Source organism: Octopus bimaculoides, chromosome 9, assembly GCF_046866305.1.
Source record: "Octopus bimaculoides isolate indiv1 chromosome 9, ASM4686630v1, whole genome shotgun sequence".
In the NCBI taxonomy this organism is placed as follows: domain Eukaryota; kingdom Metazoa; phylum Mollusca; class Cephalopoda; order Octopoda; family Octopodidae; genus Octopus; species Octopus bimaculoides.
Window position 1 is genome coordinate 15,217,414 of NC_142936.1, and position 22,170 is coordinate 15,239,583.

General features: G+C 37.8%; 1 protein-coding gene across 2 annotated transcripts in view; it reads right to left on the reverse strand.

Moving 5' to 3' along the window:
* Positions 1 to 3,344: 3,344 nt before the first annotated feature.
* LOC106874619 (uncharacterized) overlaps positions 3,345 to 22,170 on the reverse strand; it is a 43,079-nt gene continuing 24,253 nt past the window's right edge. For both annotated transcript variants that reach the window (XM_089357172.1, XM_014922411.3), the window contains exons 11-18: positions 20,931 to 21,072; positions 18,941 to 19,085; positions 15,650 to 15,771; positions 12,865 to 12,985; positions 7,352 to 7,488; positions 5,485 to 5,630; positions 5,243 to 5,340; positions 3,345 to 4,131 (exon numbers count right to left, since the gene is read on the reverse strand). In XM_089357172.1, coding sequence (XP_089213298.1) covers positions 4,079 to 4,131; positions 5,243 to 5,340; positions 5,485 to 5,630; positions 7,352 to 7,488; positions 12,865 to 12,985; positions 15,650 to 15,771; positions 18,941 to 19,085; positions 20,931 to 21,072 — 964 coding nt within the window. In that variant the 3' untranslated portion in view covers positions 3,345 to 4,078. The remainder of the gene's footprint in view (positions 4,132 to 5,242; positions 5,341 to 5,484; positions 5,631 to 7,351; positions 7,489 to 12,864; positions 12,986 to 15,649; positions 15,772 to 18,940; positions 19,086 to 20,930; positions 21,073 to 22,170) is intronic.

The following is a 22,170-nucleotide window of genomic DNA, read 5'->3' on the forward strand; positions in this document are numbered from 1 at the left end:
AAAATTAGTTATTCTTTATTAAACACTTCCTTTGCTGTTGTTTCACAGAAATGTGCACAACCTTCAAGTTAAAACCCAACAGAAATATGACATCTTGACACACCTTGTGTTGCAAATCCAACCTATCTCAAGAGAATCATGTTGCAAAGACACACTTCTTGGGTTTGTACGTGCAATGAAAGATGTACACACAGGCAAGAAATTCATAATAAAGCTAGTAGTGTGCTGAACAAAAAAACATCCAGGATATTTATTACACCTAAGTGGCACAAACACTCCCTTGTCATTCTTGCCATCAAAGACATGAATCAGTTGGATTAGTGAGATGAAAACTTATAACCAACAATGCTAGTGCTCATAAAAAAAAAAGAAAAAAATACATGATATATAATAATAATAAAAAAATAGCATAAGTGATTAATGTAACATCAACATAAAGCTAGGCTTCTCAAAAAGTCCCACAAATCTCAAATTCTTTACTAAATTCTCTCAATATTTTTTACCAATAGTCTTCGGGTTGGCTTCTTAATTTATGTTACTGATTCAGCTTTTCCTACACTTCTTTTCTGTTCATTTCTAGTAGGGTCAAATAAGACCAAATAATTTTCGACATAGTTCTTACTCCAATGACATAACTTTCGTCATTAGTTTTGGAGGCCTTTCCTTCTCTGATTCCGCTATAAATAAATTGGGGTTAACACTTTTATATCAGGCATGGGCAACCTTTTTTTCAAGAAGCAGGTTCCACGAGACACCACTTACCATCATGGCTGGCCATACTACTAAAAAAAAAAATGCAAGTTAATTGTTCATTAGACATGTCATTCAGAAAGTTCCTTGAACTGCAGTTTGCCCACAACTACTTTACATTGTTAGCAGGTCTGAGTCTTGTAAGCTTCCAGATAACATATCTAAGTATTAACCCCAGTTCAGTTTCTGTAGGAATGGCTTAGGAACCTGGAGGCAAGGAAAAAGAGTCGAAGAAGTCATGACACAAGGATTGCAACAGTAGGAAATAGTGCATCCAACATCAAGTTATCTTCAGACCGGAGACCAAGTTCAAATGCTTCCATCCGAGTGGATTCTGCTAAAGGTAATAAGAAGTCAGATGATGGTACTGTAACCTGTTAGCAGTTAAACCAGCCACATCTGGCTCAAATATTTTACCTGTTTTATGCTGGTTGACGTTAGGAAGAGCATCCAGCTGTAGAAAACCATGCCAAATCAGACTGGAGTCTGGTGCAGCCTTCTGGCTTACCAACCCTGGTCAAATTGTCCAACCCATGCCAGCATAGACAACGGACGTTAAATGATGATGATAATGATGATGATGATGATGATATGTTCAAATTGGCCAGATCCAACCTCTTACACTTGTCCTACAATGTTATTGTAAAATCATCATAGAAATCTTGAAGCTTCAAGATAATGCATGATTAATCTACCAGAATAATCTGAATGCTAAAGAGTTAATCAGCTAACAGATTCAGATGAGTACATCATCATCCTCGTCATCATTTAATGTCCGCTTTCCATGCTGGTATGGGTTAGACCAGTGGTTCTCAAACTTTCCAAAAAATTTTACGTGCCGGTCCTCTTGAATGCTAAAGAATCAATCAGCTAACAGATTCAGATGAGTACATCATCATCCTCATCATCATTTAATGTCCACTTTCCATGCTGGTATGGGTTAGACCAGTGGTTCTCAAACTTTTGAAAAAATTTTACGTGCAGGTCCTCTTACAGACTTTTCGATGATTCACGTATCCCCTACAAAATACAGGATAATCAACATGGAAAAAAAATGACATGTTCATGTACCATAATTTCCAGACTATGAACCACACTTCCCATAGGCCTGCAACCCCGAAAACCATAACTTAATCCAGGCAACATCTCCTTTTGATGCATGCAGTAATGCGGATGATTGGTGATGGTGGAGAGGGTGGGACAGAGGTATGCAAGTCTTCTGGTACAATGACACTGCTGCTACATAAATGGTCACTTGACTTCCTAGAAATAGCAGTGAAATATACCTCCAGTCACACTGTCATCTCAAAGAAAGGAAGGATACATTGGATATGCCCCAATGGGATACAATAAATGCACATGAAAATATGGGGAATCAGTTGATCAGTTAGTTACAAAACAAATGAGAAACAAAAAATAACGACAGCACATGCACAATCAACCGTTATACCTGGTCAATCACACCTGTACAACAAGTGTGATTAGCAAATGAGTGTGTAGGAGTGGTGTGGGTTTTTGAGGCTAACGATGAAAAAGGATAATAGCATGGGAAAAATTGAAAGTCTTTGAAATTTTAAACTTAACTGTCTCAAGCCACCATTTTCATGATACTTCAGCATCCCTTTGTGGTCCCCTAGGGCAGGAGTTTTCAAACTGTGGTCCGCAAGGACAAGACAGGGGGTCCGTGGACAGCAAATACTTTTTATGGGCAATTTGATTTTATACATGTTTTTTAATCGAAATCTTTTAATTGACAATAAACCTATTTGTTAAATACTGTTAAATAAATAAATGTAAAAATATATGTTATTTTAAGCAAATATTTATGTGTAAATTTCATAAGCGTTTATAAGGGGGTCCCTAAGGTAAAGCCTGAAATATAAAGGGGTCCGCAAGTCAAAATGTTTGAAAACCCCTGGACTAGGGGACTGCAGATCCCAGTTTGAGAACCACTGGATCAGACAAATTGATTGGAACTGGTAAGCCAGAGAGCAGCACCAATTCCAGTCTGATTCGACATGGTTTCTACAGCTGGATGCCCTTCCTGATGCCAACCACTCTTTTTATGTGTCACTGGCATGGGTGCCATTTACATGACACCAACAATGGCCATGACAATTTCATAGGTGCCATTTGCATAACATGGACAACAGCCACGATTACTGTTTCACTCGGCATGACGAGTCTCCTCAAACACAGCATATTGCCAAAGGTCTCAGTCACTTGTCAATGCTTCCATGAGGCCCAACATTTGAAGATCATGTTACTGGCAATGTTCATGATTCCAATTTGATAAGTGCCATTTATGAAACAATACAATGGCCACAACTACGATTTCACTTGGCTTGACGAGTGTTCTCAAGCACCGTATATCACCAAAACTTTTAGTCACTTATTGCCTCTGTGAGGCCCAACATTCGAAGATCATGCTTCACCACCTCGTCCCATGTCTTCCTGGGTCTACCTCTTTCACAGGATCCCTACACAGTTAGAGATCGGCAGTTCTTTAGATAGTTGTCCTTGCCAATCTGCTTGATATTAAAATGAATTTAAAGCTAAGCACAAAGCTGAAATGCAAAAACATTACGAAATAAAATGTTTCAATTTTTTTTTTTATTGTCTTATCAGAAAATGTCCTTTGTTTTTGTTTTTACTGTACTCTCCTATTTTATAGTTCAAATAAACTGTCCCCTGCACTTTTCCAATATTCCTTTCAGTTCATAATAAAAATGTATCTTTTAGTAACTCCCACCCCCATTCCCAATCATCTTTCTCTCATTTTCCTCAACATTCTTCTTAGTATTTTGTGTTGTTTTCAACAAGTTTTGCTTGGTGTCAAAAAAAAAAAAAAATTAAAAAAAAAACAACAAAGAAACCCTGAAGAAAGAAATGCTACAGAAAACAGGTGCCAAACTGCCAGCCTGTATAGGTGAATATATATCCAATTCTTGCACTGGAAATGCCATCAGGGAACATACTTCAATGTCACCGCAAGCACTGACCAAAATTCCAAACACTTTCTTGTCCTGTTGGATTAACCTAAAGTATTTTTCTGGAGATAATTCATCACTTATACGCTAATTACATCACACTCATACATACAAAGTATACCCACATGCATGTATGAGAATATGTGCATGCATACTCACTCACATACACACACAAACATATGTACGCACACACATCAACACACATATTTTGTTCAGGCTCTATCAAATTTATATTTTGAATCTGCAGATGTAATTTCCATAAGATTTATTATCTTCCACGTCGAAAGTCAGATTATCCAGAAGATTGTTAACCACTCATTTTGCTGCAATCATTTTTCTTAGTCTGATTCTGATCTAACTGTCTGGGATGAAGTATAACTTTCGTTGGAGGCTGGAAAAAACAAAAAAAACACAATTATATATAAATGTTAAACTGCGGTTTGTGGAGATGCAATGGCCCAGTGGTTAGGGCAGCGGACTCACAGTTTCTATTCCCAGACCAGGCGTTGTGAGTGTTTATTGAGCGAAAACACCTAAAGCTCCACGAGGCTCTGGCAGGGGATGGTGGCGAACCCTGCTGTACTCTTTCACCACAACTTTCTCTCATTGTTGTGCCTGTAATTCAAAGGGTCAGCCTTGTAACACTGTGTCACACTGAATATCCCCAAGAACTACGTTAAGGGTACACGTGTCGGTGGAGTGCTCAGCCACTTGCACGTTAATTTCACGAGCAGGCTGTTCCGTTGATCGGATCAACTGGAACCCTCATCGTTGTAATCGACAGAGTGCCAACAAAAAAGAAAAAAAAAAATTGCGGTTATGTTATATTTTAAAACAAGTTTAACCTACCAGCATTTAAATTAGCCATACCCAGCTAAAATATTCTAGCTGTCCTATGTTAAAACTGACCAGATCCAGCCTCTTACACCCACCCTACATTCTCATCCTAAAATAAACAATCAGGTAAAGACACCCTTCAGTCATAAATGACTATGGGATTGCACTTAGAAAGTTCCCTTCCAAGGCACAAGTCGGGGCAAGGTCAGGTTGTTTATGGAAGACCAGCACTCGCTCATGCATGCCAACTTCCCCTCTCCATGACACCGATGTTATCCAAGGGAAAGGTAAAGGCCGATGCAGCTTGGCACCAGTGACATCGCAACTCATTTCTACAGCTGAGAAACGTGAAATATAGTGTCTTGCTTATGAACACAACACAGCACACTGCCTGGTTCAGGAATGTAACTCGCTACCTCATGATTGTGAGCCCAATGCTCTAACTACTCAGCCATGCACCTTCATGAAAATAAGCAATCACAACGTTGAAATCTCAAAGCAACAGGATAACATGATTAATTCAAAAGAATGAAAACAGCATTCATCCTGTTGAATGTGAAGGAGGCATTTTGCTGGACGGGTGTAAACTGTTTCAATTTAAACAAAATGGTAGGTTATTCAACTTAATAATGATGATGGTTTTCAATAAATAATAATGCCTTCACCTTCTGTCTCAGGGTCCAGTACACTACTATCAGATTCTTCTTTTGAGATTGATTTTGATTCCACAGAAGAAACACTTGCACTCAATTCTGGAAGTTTCCTACGAAGAAAAAAAAATTTTCCATGACAATTGCGACAACACATGAAAATATTGAGAAAAAGATTTAAAAATAAAACTTCGTCTATGATGTAAAATAAATTGAATATTTCATAAGATGTGTATAAAAGTTTGAAAACAACCTACTTTAGTTTCTTAGGGGAAGCTCTGTCTTGAGATTCTGATTTTCTTTTGGATGCATTTCGTTTTTCAAGTTCCTCTTCTTCAGTTTTCAATTGTTGTATCCTCCATTCGATGGCTCGCATTATGTTGTCACTGTCTTTAGGGTTAGCCTGATAAACATATAGCATGATAGCAGTTGGCAAAAGGCATGTTTTATAACATTCATGCTAGTCTATAATATTAACACAGCAAACACTATAGCTTCAATATAAATAAAACTCCATCTTCAAACTCAATCACCTACAACTGAAGCTATAAATGGACACTTTGTCTTTGAATTGAATTAAAATAGTTTCAGGAAACAGTATTCTAGGATAGAAATCTCAAACCACAAAAGAAGTCCAAGATGATATTTGATGGCAATCATTAAATGTTCTGGCATTCCGTTAGTTATGACAATGAAGGTTCTAGTTGATCCGGTCAATGGAACAGCCAGTTCGTGAAATTTACATGCAAGTGGCTGAGCACACTACAGATACTCTTTTACTTGTATCAGTCATTTGACTGTGGCCATGCTGGAGCACCGCCTTTAGTCGAGCAAGTCGACCCCAGGAATTACTCTCTGTAAGCCTAGTACTTATTTACTTATTCTATTGGTCTCTTTTGCCAAACCGCTAAGTTAAGGGGGCGTGAACACACCACCATCAGTTGTCAAGCGATGTTTTTTTTTTGGGGGGGGGCACAGACACAGACACACACATATATATATATATATATATATATATATATATATATATATATATTACACATACATATATACAATGGGCTTCTTTCGGTTTCAGTCTACCAAATCCACTCACAAGGCTTTGGTCGGCCCGAGGCTATAGGAGAAGACATTTGGCCAAGATCCCACGCAGTGGGACTGAACCCGGAACCATGTGGTTGGTAAACAAGCTACTTACCACAGAGCCACTCCTGCGCCTGTAATATAATTTTAATCTTCGGATTTTTCTAATATGCTAGACCACTGGTTTTAATTGATTAATATCAATTTCTACCCTATATATATATATATATATATATATATATATATATATATATATATATATACACACAGCCAACATGTGTTTACACTGGGTCTATATTTAGTCAATACAACTAAAGAAATTAAATGAAATCAGTACATTCTGGTAAACTAAAATTAAAAAGATTCACAACTGAAAGAAAAGTTCAACCCTGTTAAGTTTTAAAATTAAGAGAAACAAAGAGCAGAATTAACATGTGGCGAGAGTAAACCAAATGGAAAAAAAGAAAAACAATGCAAAGAAAATTTTCTTTTAATTATAATTACAATAAATTTAAACGAGATTTAGCTCTCTTTTTTTTTTTTTTTTTACTCTCTTTTACTTGTTTCAGTCATTTGACTGTGGTCATGCTGGAGCACCGCCTTTTAGTCGAACAAATCGACCCCAGGACTTATTCTATCGGTCTCTTTTGCCGAACCGCTAAGTTACGGGGACGTAAACACACCAGCATCGGTTGTCAAGCGATGTTGGGGGGACAAACACAGACACACAAACATATACACAACACACATACATATATATATATACATATATACGACGGGCTTCTTTCAGTTTCCGTCTACCAAATCCACTCACAAGGCTTTGGTCGGCCCGAGGCTATAGTAGAAGACACTTGCCCAAGGTGCCACGCAGTGGGACTGAACCCGGAACCATGTGGTTGGTAAGCAAGCTACTTACCACACAGCCACTCCTACGCCTACAAACTGATGAAAGGAAAACATCTGAATAAAGAGAATACGTAAGTGGGGGTTCGGCATAAAAACACAACTAGGATTTCCGTGACAATTAATTAATTAAATACTCACTACGATGAGAAATACTTTCACGCCATCACCATCGGTGGCAGTTAGTCGTACACTCTTCTGACTGGCTTTCTTCACGGTCATTCCTGTCCAGATTTTAGTGTTCAATATCACTCGTAAACTTCCTTGTGATCTCATTACTGAAGTATAATAGAAGCACACATTAGATTAACCACAAATGTCTCAAAAAAGAAGGTCAGTAATAAACATCAGATTACTTTAAAAAATCCGTTTGCGTGTTTAAAACTATATCCAAACAGATCTTATTACAGATTGCCTATTCTCTTAATTACCTCTCAATGTTTAGTATTTTCTTCTTATCGTTATAAAAGGAAGACAGAAAATAACAACAGAACTAAATTCGACGACTGGCACCCATGCCAACGTCGTCTCCTTCATTGGACACAAAACTCTTCTTGTGAAGACCTGTTGGGGCAAGCGAAAGCGAAATCGTGATGGCACCTGTGCCCAGCGTCGCCTTCTTGGCACTTGTGCTGGTGGCATATGTAAGGACTTTTGAGCGAGATCGTTGCCAGTGCCGCTGGACTGGCTCTTGTGCAGGTGGCACATAAAATACACCATTTCAAGCGTGGTCGTTGCCAGTACCGCCTGACTGGCCGTTGCGCCGGTGGCACGTAAATGCACACATTACACTCTCGGAGTGGTTGGCGTTAGGAAGGGCATCCAGCTGTAGAAACTCTGCCAAATCAGATTGGAGCCTGGTGTAGCCATCCAGTTCACCAGTCCTCAGTCAAATCGTCCAACCCATGCTAGCATGGAAAGCGGACGTTAAACGATGATGATGATGATGATGTTAGTGAGATCACCAAATACTCATAAGACACCCTCAACTGTGTGAGGTATAGTCTTGTAGGATGTGAAAGTATGATAGAGTGGCAGGAACAAGTGTCTTGCTGAAGAAGGGGACACATGCGTCAATCCTACTCATCACCATTTTAACATCCACTTTTTCCATGTTTGCATGGGTCAGGCAGATTTTCTACAGCTGGATACCTGCTCTTCCTGTATTCAACTCTCACCTGTTTCCAAGCAAGGTAATATTTCCCCTTGGATAAAAATGATAAACATCCTTCCCGAGTTAAAGAGACTCAATATACATTTTCTCCCCCAGGGTGGGACGTGGTCCATCACAGGATTATTCATTTTTGGCAGCTGAGTGAACTGGAGCAACATAAAATGAAGTTTTTTTTCCTCAAGAACACAATGCATTGCCCAGTCCAGAAATTGAAACGTGATGGTGGCACGTAAAAAAAATCAACCTTTGAATGTTGGGCCTCAAGGAGGCAAAATGGCTGAGTTCTTTTCGAGCGCTTGGCCTGATGAAGGCATAGTAGCTGAGTTCCTTTCGAGTGTTGGGCCTGATGGAGGCATAGTGGCTGAGTCCCTTTTGAGTAGGCCTCATGGAGGCAAAGTGACTGAATTCCTTTTGAGCATTAGGCCTCATGGAGGTAAAGTGGTCAAGTTCCTTTCGAGTGTTGGGCCTCACAGAGACAAAGGCCAAGGCCTTTGGCATTATGTTGTGCTTGAGAAGACCTATCAAGCTGAGCAAAATCACAGTTGTGGCAGGCACCGGTGTCATGCCAGTGGCACATAAAAGCACCCATTACACTCTCAGAACGGTTGGCGTTAGGAAGGGCATCCAGATGTAGAAAACCATACCGAATCAGACCGGAGCCTGGCACAGACTTCCAGTATGCCAGCCCAGTCAAACCGTCCAACCCATACCAGCATGTACAACGGACGTTAAATGATGATGACGATGATGAATCTTATGTTCACGAGTCCAATACCCTAACCACCAAGCCATGTGCCTCCACACATTTCCCCACGGTCAGGACATGTTTACACAGAATATTGGAAAATAAATGACACAAATTTTATGACAGTGACACTCTTTTACAATTATCACATGATGTGAAGAGAAGGAGGCAAAAACATACACACACATATATATATATATATATATATATGATGAACTTCTTTCAGTTTCCATTTACCAATCCACTTACAAGGCTTTGGCTGGCCTTGAAACAGCAGACAAAAATAGAAAATCAAAGTCTAGCAATTATCTCTTCAAATTTGCACCTTAGAATAATGAAAGACATACTTTCGAGCATAATGCACTCTTCCACCTCCTCCTTCCATCCCTCCCTCTCTCTTTCTCTCCGTTGCAACCTGACAATATGAAATTAACATTTCTTTTTACAGCTGTTTTGAAAAGCTGTCAAACGGACAAATTTAAGAAAACAATTCACGGAGAAACAGTGAAATGCAGAAATGATGTGTTTTAGAGATTAGATCACAACACAATTTGATGGGGTTGAATGGTGGAGTGGGCAGGGGGTGGACATTTTTTATCAAAACCTGAACTGTTTCTGCTATATCCTGGTTCTATGGTGTATAGTCCAAACAAAGCACATGCACAACCTTTGGGGGTATATAAAGTTCAAAGTTTACAACAGCAACTCTTCAAATAGTTTATAATATTTTATAATAGAGAATTACACAGTGAAAATGTTTTTCTTTTTTTTAATTTTCCATATTTTTTTTTTTTCAACAAAAAACCATAGAAACTTGTGAGTTAAGCTGTGTTGGTAAATTGATTACGATAGCAATGAATGAATGAATCGACTAACATATTTATAATGGCTATGACAAACACCTGTCACGCTTTTAAAGGCTGATTTTTAACCCATTACCTACCAGTGATCTCATATGAGATCACTTAAAAATTACAAATTTCGTAATTATCTGTCAATATTTACACATATCTAACCTTTTTGCTATATCTACTAGGTATATTTCTCTGATATTCAAATGAGGTTTGCTAATTTTTCACCCAATATCTCACTTATTTCTATTTAAAATGTAATTTTGAAATGTTATTTTGATCATTCCAGTGTGTTTCTAAGGCTGTTTTATTCTAGAAATCAAAGTTTCATAAAAATAATTACAGTTAATAGAATTATGGGAGGTAATGGGTTAATAGTAATATCCTTTTAATTCTCCATCGTTTCAAAGTCCGTTTTTCCATGCTTGCATGGGTTAGATGGATTTTGTTTTGAGTGGATTTTCTATGACCTGATGCTCTTCCTGTTGCTAACACTTATCGGTTTCCAAGTAACGTAATATTTCCCCAGATATGTTTTCATAGAAGATTAGAAACAAAGGATGTTGCTTGTATGACGATAACATCCATTTACAACTAACATGGAATGTCCGGCCGGTGGGGGAAGAAACGGTTTTTTGGTGAGTCAAAATACCAGAGTATGAAGACACTGCAGGTGAGAGGGATCTTTTTTAAAACGGGGGCCACATTTTTCATTAACGAAACACTTTGGAACACTGGTAGAATGTGTCATATAAAACATCTTTTTCTCTTAGTCTTCTTAAAAAAAAAAGAAATCCATAAGTTATTCCATGTTAAAGTTGTCGTATTTCTGTAATTTCAACCAATCACTGACGTCCATTCAGCCGATATACATTAAGTGCCGACTACATAAACAAACGATTCTGAAACAATTCTATCGGTGTTAGGGTTAGGGTTAGGGTAAAACAGCAAATTTAAAAAGAAAAAATAAAATAAAACGAAGAAGAAAAAAAAAGAAAATGCAAAAAGCAAATAAAACGAAGCTATGGCTTAATCAGCCAAAGGAGTAAATGTAAACAACTGAATACATGTCAGTGATTGGTTGAAATTATCGAAATAAGACAATTTTTTACATGAAATAAATTCGAATACAAAAATATTTTTCTGTTCTATAACACAAAATAGATAAGTATACGAAGTTTGAAAGTCTTTCGGTACCAAAAACACTATGTAAAACATTAATGAAAAATGTGGCCCCCGTTTTAAAAAAGATCTGAAGACTGCACCAGACTTCTGTGTGTGTCTGTTTTGGCATGGTTTTTACAGTTGGATACCCTTCCTAACACCAACCACTCGGCAGAGTGGACTAAAAAAAAAAATCATGATCTCACATGGCAACCAAGTCTTCGCTTCGAGAAAGGCAGATTATATGATTGTGTATGAAACCTGATGTTACATGATAGTGTGATGTGAGCCTTTAAATGCAGCAGGTTTGTGAAGACTTGAAAGAAATGAAGCGAGCCTGCTCCACTGGAAGTAAGTACCGGTCAAGCATTGGAATTGATAAAGCTGGCACCCGACCCCATTTCAGGGCTTGTGCCTATAGCAGAAAGGATCATCATCATCATTGCCGTTTAACGTCCGCTTTCCATGCTAGCATGGGTTGGATGATTTGAGTGAGGACTGGTGAAACCAGATGGCTACACCAGGCTCCAATCTGATTTGGCAGAGCTTCTACAGCTGGATGCCCTTCCTAACGCTAACCACTCCGAGAGTGTAGTGGGTGCTTTTACGTGCCACCGGCACGAGGGCCAGTCAGGCGGGTACTGGCAACGGCCACACTCGAAATGGTGTATTTTACATGCCACCTGCACAGGAGCTGAAGAATGCATGCAAATAAGCAGGCTAGTTAAATGGACAATTTTTCAGTATTGTTCGGTTACAAGAAGCATACTGGAAATGCTGGTTAAAAACTAAACTATGTACAGCATAATGAGCTCTGGATTGCTCACAGCTATTCGCTAACTAATGCTAACTCATTCAGAATTATGTGCTAATGTTTGATGGTCATATTTGAAGTTGTCTCCCTCTCTAACTGATCAGATGCAATTCAAGAAAAATTATCCATAAAAATATTTCGTTTTAGTATTTGGTTGACAAGATTCTTGGTGTGAATTCATGTGTTGAAAAATTTTATCTCTGGAGGGTCATTATGCCAATACAATAAACACATGCACTGGTTCTATTTCACTTCTTCGTTTGTCAGTTGGTTAACCAATTAACTAGTCCATAGTCTGATTAATCATTCAGTTGATTAATCAATCAGGCTTGTCAAAGTCCTTTTATCACCATTTGTGACCTCGTCAATGACAAAAACCCTCTCTACTCCAAGTCTGCTTCAGAGGGCATGTCACTGATTAATCATCATCATCATTGTTTAATGTCCGCTTTCCATGCTAGCATGGGTTGGACAATTTGACTGAGGACTGGCAAGCCAGAAGGCTGCACCAGGCTCCAATCTGATTTGGCAGAGTTTCTACAGCTGGATGCCCTTCCTAACGCCAACCACTCTAAGAGTGTAGTGGGTGCTTTTACGTGCCACCGGCACGAGGGCCAGTCACATGGTACTGGCAATGGCCACGCTCAAAAAGGTGTTTTTTTACATGCCACCTGCATGGGAGCCAGTCCAGCGGCACTGGCAACGACCTCGCTTGCAAATAATCAATCAGTTAATTGGTTGACCAATAAAGAAATGAAATGGAACCAGTGTATGTGTTTATCATTGGCATAATGACTGTCTCAAGACAACAGAATTAGACATAAAAATAAGAATGCAAAATGTAAAACAACCTGGAGTAATGGTTGATGAGACAAGGAAGATAAGACAAGTGAAGTCACAACTCACCTAATCGGGACTGAAATTTTTCTGAGTCATTTCCCACTAAATCATTCAACCGTAAAACTCCCTGGCCTCGCTCTATCCACACCAAGGTAGGTTTGTCAAATACAAATAATTTGCAGTTTGACTAGAAAAAGAAAATATAAATGAAGTCTTTAAATATCTCTTCATCACGCATACAAAATATAAATGACATAATCTATGTTACATACTCCTTAAATACATCTTATAAATATACTGTAAGCATTTCCAGAACAATCTGAACATATACAATAATTTACATTATTATCGTCAACCCTTTAGCGTTTGGATTACTGTCAAATGTAAAGCTTATTTATTTACATTGTTTTGAATTAACTCTTTTAATAGCAGGAAAGGGTTGCAAGAATGTGTGCACAAAACAGGCAAAATACACAAAAGATATCTCTTTCTTAAGGCTAATTTTAAAAGACTAATTTTCATTTTGAATAAATACAAAAGCTATAATAATTTTTAATCTCTCACGCAATAACATTTACAATCTCATCATTGAAAAGTGCTGTAAAATACCCACGATCCTCTACATCTGGTGTGAGCATAAATTCATTTGAGATCCCTTCATGGTTGTTGTCAAACAATGTACATTGTTCGTCATTGTCATCATCATCATCTACCTCATCTGATGATGAGAGAAAGTCAGAAAAAAAAACCCCACTTCATTGCTGTATAAATTTTCCATTTGTAACTCGATTTCCGTCATCAGTAAGGGCCACTTAGGCTTATGCGCATTTGACAAAGTAGACACTTGGGCATCAATTGGTGACGACCATATCCATGTAAAATTTTTTAAAAACATCAGCTACTGATGCTCACCATATAAGGGTTCATCAGGCATATTCTCATAGCTTCAAGATTTCAATGATGTAATTTTATGTTCAGAATGACACTGCAGTATACATGTGAGAGGCCAGATATGGCGCATTTAAATACTTAGGGGTTAACATGTTGCCTATCAAGTTCATTTGGCACCATATTTCCTTTTGTACTAGTGGTCTAATTTTGTCATAAATTGTGTGTTTAAAAATTTTTTTTTAACCATATGTACATTCTAGTTCACTATATACACTACCAGGTTGATTTACAGTAAGGGTGTCACTGGTGACACCCATGGCATAGAACATATGTTCATACTGTATTGTGGAAATTACAATAAAATGGGTCTAAATGTCAATTATACCTCCATTTATGGTTTTACAATTCTTCTTAGAAAAACTTCTTTAGTTTATAATTTGAGCTTTACAATTGCAAATGGATAGTTCTTTTTCTTAATTTAATTTGAAATTATTCCAGTAAAACATTACAACTGTATCATAACAAAACATACATAGCAGCACTATGTTACTTATGAAAGGTATTTTTTTTTACTAGGCCCTACTTCAGTTTCTATTAATTCAAACTGAGAACCATCCAAAAAATACAGAGATGTGTTCTGTATATTTCCTAAAATTTGAATGGTGTAGTCTGAACAACAGTAATATGAGGCTCTGTAAAAAACATTCCCATTCGGAGTCACTGATGACTCCCATGGTATATTAAGAATATAAAGCATGGGGTGTCACTGGCGACTCCCATAGTAGGCAGTGTTAAGGAAAATGCTACAATTGACCTATCTTTCGGTTACTCTTCCATCAGTCAATAGTAGGTGGTTGACAGTTTGGTGACAGCCAGTCACTATTGCATTATCATCAAATGTAAATTTTGTTGCCAATGAGGGAAGAAAGCATAAAAAGTAGAGCTTCCAAGAAGGACCCTACTTAGAACTCTCTTGAAAAGGATAAAAACCTACAAAAGCAAGAATTGTGAGGAGCAAAAAGTATGGGAAATTATAATAAAATTGCATGGTCAATCTACACCATGTGGCACACTGTAATTTTACTAACTATTTGCTAAAGAAACAATACTGACCAGTATTGGTTTGGTTGTTTGGAGGCTGACAATTTGGCATGGCTGACTGGATACAGAACCTGTTTTGGTAACCATGTTCTGGTACTGAGGTAAACACAAACATGCATGCTCACACAGAAATACACACATAAGGCGGCGAGCTGGCAGAAACGTTAGCACGCCGGACGAAATGCGTAGCAGTATTTCGTCTGCCGTTACGTTCTGAGTTCAAATTCCGCCGAGGTCGACTTTGCCTTTCATCCTTTCGGGGTCGATAAATTAAGTACCAGTTATGCATGGGGTCGATGTAATCGACTTAATCCCTTTGTCTGTCCCCTCTATGTTTAGCCCCTTGTGGGCAATAAAGAAATAAGAAATACACACATAAGTAAATTGATAGAGAGAGAGAGAGAGAGAGAGAGAGATATTGCACATGCCTACAAATGTGACTAGATGTTCGCACGCACAAACAGAAAGAGAGGGAAGACAAGAGAAACACTAAAATATCAGATGCCAACAAAAAAGTCGACATTGAATCATTGACGCCAAACAGGCAGCGCCAAAACGTCTCATATCCACAGATCAGCTAGTATCAATAACTAAGAACGAAGGCGGCTGGCAAAAGAGCTTTAGTGGTTTTTAAATGGAGCCCACGCTGTTGCAAACCTTCAGTTCAGGTTTTGATAACTTGATACCTTGACATAATATCCCCTATATTGATGTCAAATAAGCCAGTATTGAATCAGCGATATTAAAATGACTGTGCCAAAAAGTTTCATAGTCATAAAGGAATCATAATTTCCATTTTTTTTTTCAGACAGCCCACCTGAATATTGAAAATCTAATCAGCATTAACAAGGAATATTACCTGTAAAACATTGGACTCATCTTCTTCACCAGTTTTCACTTCAATCTCTTTGTATTCTGTTCTGACATCATGTTTCATTTGATATTCTCGAGCTGATTCTTCAAGAGATTGGCAGGGTTTCTCTGGAATTAATCAACAGAAACAATGACAGAATTTTAACTTCAGTGATTACTAAATTTTTTTGAGTCAGTGGAAAAAAAAAAAGAAAAAAAAGAAAGAGAAATAATACAGAGACAGGCATGGCAGTGTGGTTAAGAAACTTGCATAGCAACCACATAGTCTCAGGTTCAGTTCTACTGGAAGGCATCTTGGGCAAGTGCCTACTACTATATAGCTCTGGGCCAACCAATGTTTTGTGAGTGAATTTAGTTGACAGAAACTGTGTGCAAACCCATTATATATATATATGTGTGTGTGTGTGTGTGTGTGTGTGTAGGGAGGGCGTCTTTGTCTCACCATCATTTGATAACTAATGGTGAATTATGTCCCTGTAACCAAGCAGCTTGGCAAAAGGAACAGACAGAATAAGTTTCAGGCTTAAAAAAGAATTTAAAAAATACTGGGGTTGATTTGTTCGACTAAACCCATCAAGGTATAACACAAAGATACAGTGAATTCTTCCCAACCACATGTTTACAGGTTCATCCCACTGTGTGGCACCTTAAACAAGTGTCTTGCACTCTAACCATGGGCCGAAGCCATGTGGGTGGATTTAGAAGATAGAAACAGACAGAAGCTCATTGTATATGCATATATATACCCCCCCCCTCTCTCTCTCTCTCTCTCTCTCTCTCTCTCTCTATATATATATATATATATATATATATATATATATATAGAGAGAGAGAGAGAGAGAGAGAGAGAGAGACAGAGAGAGAGAGAGAGAGAGATCTGATCATTGCCCAATGAATAAACATCTCAAATAACAAATTTTCCCCTTATATCAATGTATCAGAAACACTTCAGCCCAATTTCAATTATACAAAGAAAATAAGTTTATTCAGAATTATACTAAATACTCTACACGACAACAGAATCAGGAAACAGTTAATTCAATCCAACTAAACAACTTGAAATAATAAAAATAACAATGATACATCAAAAGTTGAGGCAACAGGCTTCCTGTGGGATTTGAAAATTAACTTCAAACCACTGTATAATTACACAAAGTATTTTTTTTTTTAACATTTTCTGACGTCACCTCAAGAATGACAAATTGGATCTTAATTTTAGTCAAAAGCAGACCCTCAAGAAAAAAAAACATAAACAAATGTTTTTAAACATTCAGCTGTCAGATGACAGAGAAACAAGAGATGCCTTAAAGGAAGCAGCCAACTGGAACAATGAACATCATTTGATAAGCAAATGACGTAAATCATAGAAAATCAACCAACCAGAGAGTTGGACTACTACAGAACAAAAAACTAGTGACCAAAACAATTGATGGAAAAAGGACATCCCCAGGTTGTCAACCAATCAGAATGCTGGACTACCATTATGTGACCAGAACATTTCAAATGAATGATATGCTCAGGTAGTCATCCAACAAGAATGCGAGGCCACAGGTGGGTAAAACCAACTCATGTCATTGAGTTTAGTAACTAATCAGGACTATTTTAAGATCTAGGACTTGGGAACCTATATCTTAAAACCTATAGGCAGACAAGCAAAACAAACAAAGAACAATACACCACAGCAGAACTGATAAAAAGATTATTTTCTTATTTTTTAAAATCTTATTTATATCTAGTTGCTAATATAACATTACTTTGAATCCTATTGAACTGTCAACTATGTATTATTACGAAATTTATAGAGCAATTGAACTTTTATCATTTCCATAGTTTACTGAATATTGGAATTTGCATGGACATTTGACTTTTTCAGCACGTTTTAACTGCTATGGAATTTTCTCCTGTTCATTGATTTTCTTTTTAATTTGTATCTTATTATTTATTTATTTATTTATTTACACTTGAAAAACAAATAAATTATTGAAACCAATTTTTTTTTCTTGCCTTTAATCCTCCAACGCGGAGTATAGGCCACTTATAATTGAATTCCATGTCGCATAATTTTTCGCTTCTGTACTTATACTCTGCCATGAATGTCCCCCTTTCTCTAGTTCCTTTTGTGTTAATTAGTTTGACTAAACCTTTGAAAACGGTACCCCAGCATGGCCACAGTCCAATGACCGAAACAAGTAAAAAACGAAAGAAAGACACAAGAATTTTCAGAATTATTCAACCCAAGTCAAGATAGAAAATATATTTTAAACATGGGGTAATGATATGTTGGGCAATATGCTAAGTTTGAGAAGACCCATCAAGCCAAGTGACATCGTAGTTGTAAGCAACGTGGTTGGTGCCAGTATTGCATACCTGGCACTTGTGCTGGGCATAATCATCATCATAGTTGTTTAACGGCCGCTTTCCATGCTAGCATGGGTTGGACGATTTGACTGAGGACTGGTGGACCAGGAGGCGACACCAGGTTCCAATCTGATTTGGCAGAGTTTCTACAGCTGGATGCCCTTCCTAACGCCAACCACTCCGACATGTAAAAAGTACCCTTCGAACTTTGGGCCTCGTGAAGTCAACGACAAGTAACCGAGACCTTTGGAAATATACCATGCTTAAGACGACAGCGAGCTGGCAGAAATGCTTAGCGGTATTTTGTCTGTCTTTATGCTCTGAGTTCAAATTCCACCGAGGTCAACTTTGCCTTTCATCCTTTCAGGGTCGATAAATTAACTACCAGTTGCATACTGAGGTTGATCTAATTGATTGGCCCCCTCCACAAAATTTCGGGCTTTGTGCCTAGAGCAGCAAAGAATATACCAAACTTAAGAAAACCTGTCAAGCCAAGTGTTATGTCTCAACGCTACTGCTATCTAGCACCTTCGGACGATCTTTACTCAACTGCTACTCAACACCCCTACCACGGCCAGACTACCTCTATTTATATGTCTTGGGAGATCCTACTTCTTCGCCTGGGGGCGTCGACACAATACCAAGTGAGATTGTAGTCGTGGCCGATGCTGGTGTTTAGTAACTGACACCTGTCACCACACTTGGAGTGGTTGGCGCTAGGAAGGGCATCTGTCTGGAGAAAGCATGCCAAATCAGATTGAAACCTGGTGCAGCTCCCCGGTTTACTAGTTTTCAATCAAACCGTCCAACCCATGCCAGCATGGAAAATGGACATCAACTGACACCTTTACCCGCACACCCACCATGCAACGACAACCAATGCTTCCATTAAATGTCCAAATATCAAAAGAACACTTACCGGTATTTGTGAGTTCTTCAGATGAGTCATTGTGATCTGGAAGGGGAGAGGATGGTTTGTCGGCAGCCACAACTCTATCAGCAAGATTTTCCCCAAACACAAATCCAGAACAATTATTACTCTTTTCTGAATTTTGATTAAGACCCTATAAAAAATTGCAGACAACACAATATTAAAACAAAGTGGATACAAACTATGATTTTAATTTCTGTGGGAAGGTGGGGGGAAGAGCTTTTCTTTAATCCTTTAAGCTCTCAGATTACTCTGTCAAATGTAATGCTTATTTATTCGCTTCGTTTTGAATTAATCATGCATTATCTTGTAGCTTTGAGATTTCGATGAAATGATTGCTTATTTTTACAATGACATTATAGGGTAGGTGTGAGAGGCTAGATCTGGCTAGTTTGAACATCAAACAAGTAGAAAATTTTTGGCTGGGTATGGCTGGTTTAAATGCTAAAGAGATGAAGTGCAATGGTAAATTAAACAGAAACTTCTGTCAAAAGAATGATAATTGCAAATAAGAGTTGTCACTTACAAGATGTGGCACATAATTTGGATGTGATTATTTTAAGGACCTGTCCTTATCCCATGAAATTAAGCCCCCAAAATACAGTAATATTATTTAGTTCAAGTTAGCAACAACATTTTGATGTTACATAATAGGAAAGTTCAGTTTTTACCATATATGACTATTTAATATAAAATTGAATACTTTTGAACCAAGATCTTTCACAAGGGACAAAAGTTACCATATTTTAACATGTATAAGGAACCCCCTAATTTCTGGGGCTTAAAATTTGGAAAAAAGGTTTTGTAAAGGATTATAATACTATCCATGTAGAAGAAACTCCCATATTTTTAAAGCCAATTTTTGACAAAAAGGGGTTCCTTATAAATGTTAAAATACAGTAAATAGCTTTCCATTTCAGACATAACCACAACTAAAAGTTATTTTGATTTTTGAGAGAAATAGCATCATTTAACCTTTTTGTTACAGCATTTTCAATGAAATGTAGTACTTTGGTTTCAATTAATTTTGAAAATAATGAAGAATTGAGTAAGATAAGTTTAATGTTTTGAACATAAATTAACAAGAAATTCTGGTTTCAAATTTTGGCACAAGGCCAGCAATTTTGGGAGAAGGTATAGGCCGATTACATCAACCCCAGTTGCCATCTGATACTTATTTTAAAAGCCCCGAAAGGATGAAAGGCAAAGTCAACCTTGGTGGAATTTGAACTCAGAACATAAGACAGATGAAATGCAGCTAAGCATTTTGTCTGATGTGTTAACGATTCTGCCAGCTCGCCATCTTAAATTACCAGAAATATTAACGTGAGGTCTAATTTAGATGACTTTAAAACAGGAATTTTTATTTTTTTATCATAGAACCAAGAACAAGGTTAGGTAGTTTGGTGTCAAAGGGGTTAAAGAAATATACTGCAGGTAAGACTAAGAAGGGAATAACAGGTAAAATTTTGGTGTCACTTGTCGTCCATAGAATTTGTTAGCTAATCTTTAGTAAGAAAGCATGAAGTGGCTGTGTGGTAAGTAGCTTGCTTACCAACCACATGGTTCCGGGTTCAGTCCCACTGCGTGGCACCTTGGGCAAGTGTCTTCTACTATAGCCTCGGGCCGACCAAAGCCTTGAGTGGATTTGGTAGACGGAAACTGAAAGAAGCCCATTATATATATGTATATATATATATATATATATATATATATATATATATATATATATATATATATGTGTGTGTGTGTATATGCTTGTGTCTGTATTTGTCCCCCCAACTTCGCTTGACAACCGATGCTGGTGTGTTTATGTCCCCGTAACTTAGCGGTTCGGCAAAAAGAGACTGATAGAATAAGTACTAGGCTTACAAAGAATAAGTCCTGGGGTCGATTTGTTTGACTAAAGGTGGTGCCCCAGCATGGCCGCAGTCAAATGACTGAAACAAGTAAAAGAGTAAGAAAGCATGAAACTCACAACCACACGTTCATGAAGGTTGGTACCAAAGAGAAATTCTCCTCCAGTAGAAGTAGTAGTAGTGGCAGCAGCAGCTTCGGTATTATTATTTACACTAGTCTGGCCAGTGTGGAGGTTCACGGGACTGTTGTTATTGCCAACTCTGCAAACAGACAGTTTCATTTTCCAATAAACATTTTACAAGAAACATTATTTTGATGAAGTCAACAATTTACAAACCAGATCACGAGACACCAGCATGTCCTCACACACACACACGCACACACATAAATTAGCATATTTGAAGGCATGGAAGATGCCCTTTTTTCCTCTCAAAGAAGAAAAAAAGTCTCAAAACCACACCCTAGGTCCTATGTAAAAAGTTGGACCTCTCATAAACTTTACTGCATTAAAAACACTTTTCTCCTGAATATGCACTACAGAGGTTGTGGTGGTGCACCTAATATGCTCGTGTGGCTTTTATGCCATCAAATATAGTAGATCTCAGTACAGAAATAGTCTTGTGAATCTACTACATACTCATGCATCATTACAAACTTATATCTATTATGTAACATAAATTTTAGAGAATAATTAATAAGAGAAACTAGAACAAAACAGAAATGAAGGTTTCCTATTTGTATAGGTGCAAGCTAGGATTGAACCTCGGACCATGAATCGACTAATGTTTTGAGTGGAATTTGGTAGATGAAAACTGTGCAAAACCCCATTATGATAATATTCTTTCTAATGCCGTTGCCTCAATAAAATGCACCCAGTAGAGCCTGTAAAGTGGTGGGGTCATCAGATAGGTACATAGCAGTAGATTGTTTAACCAGCACATTAAACAAATGGTCAATCAGTTAGTTGGTTCAGTATTTAACCAACTGATTAATAAAAAAAACTGATACTGAAGAAGGCGCAGGAGTGGCTGTGTGGTAAGTAGCTTGATTATATATATGTGTGTCTGTGTTTGTTCCCTCATCATCGCTCGACAACCGATGCTGGTGTGTTTATGTCCCCGTAATTTAGCGGTTCGGCAAAAGAGACCAATAGAATAAATACTAGGGTTACAAAGAATAAGACCTGGGGTCGATTTTGCTCGACTAAAGGCGGTGCTCCAGCATGGCCGCAGTCAAATGACTGAAACAAGTAAAAGAGTAAGTGTATTTGCTATTATTACTATTAGCATAATAATCATCCCAAGACCAAAAAAAAAAAAAAAAAAAAGATGCCTATTTTGCTAATGCAATTATTTTTA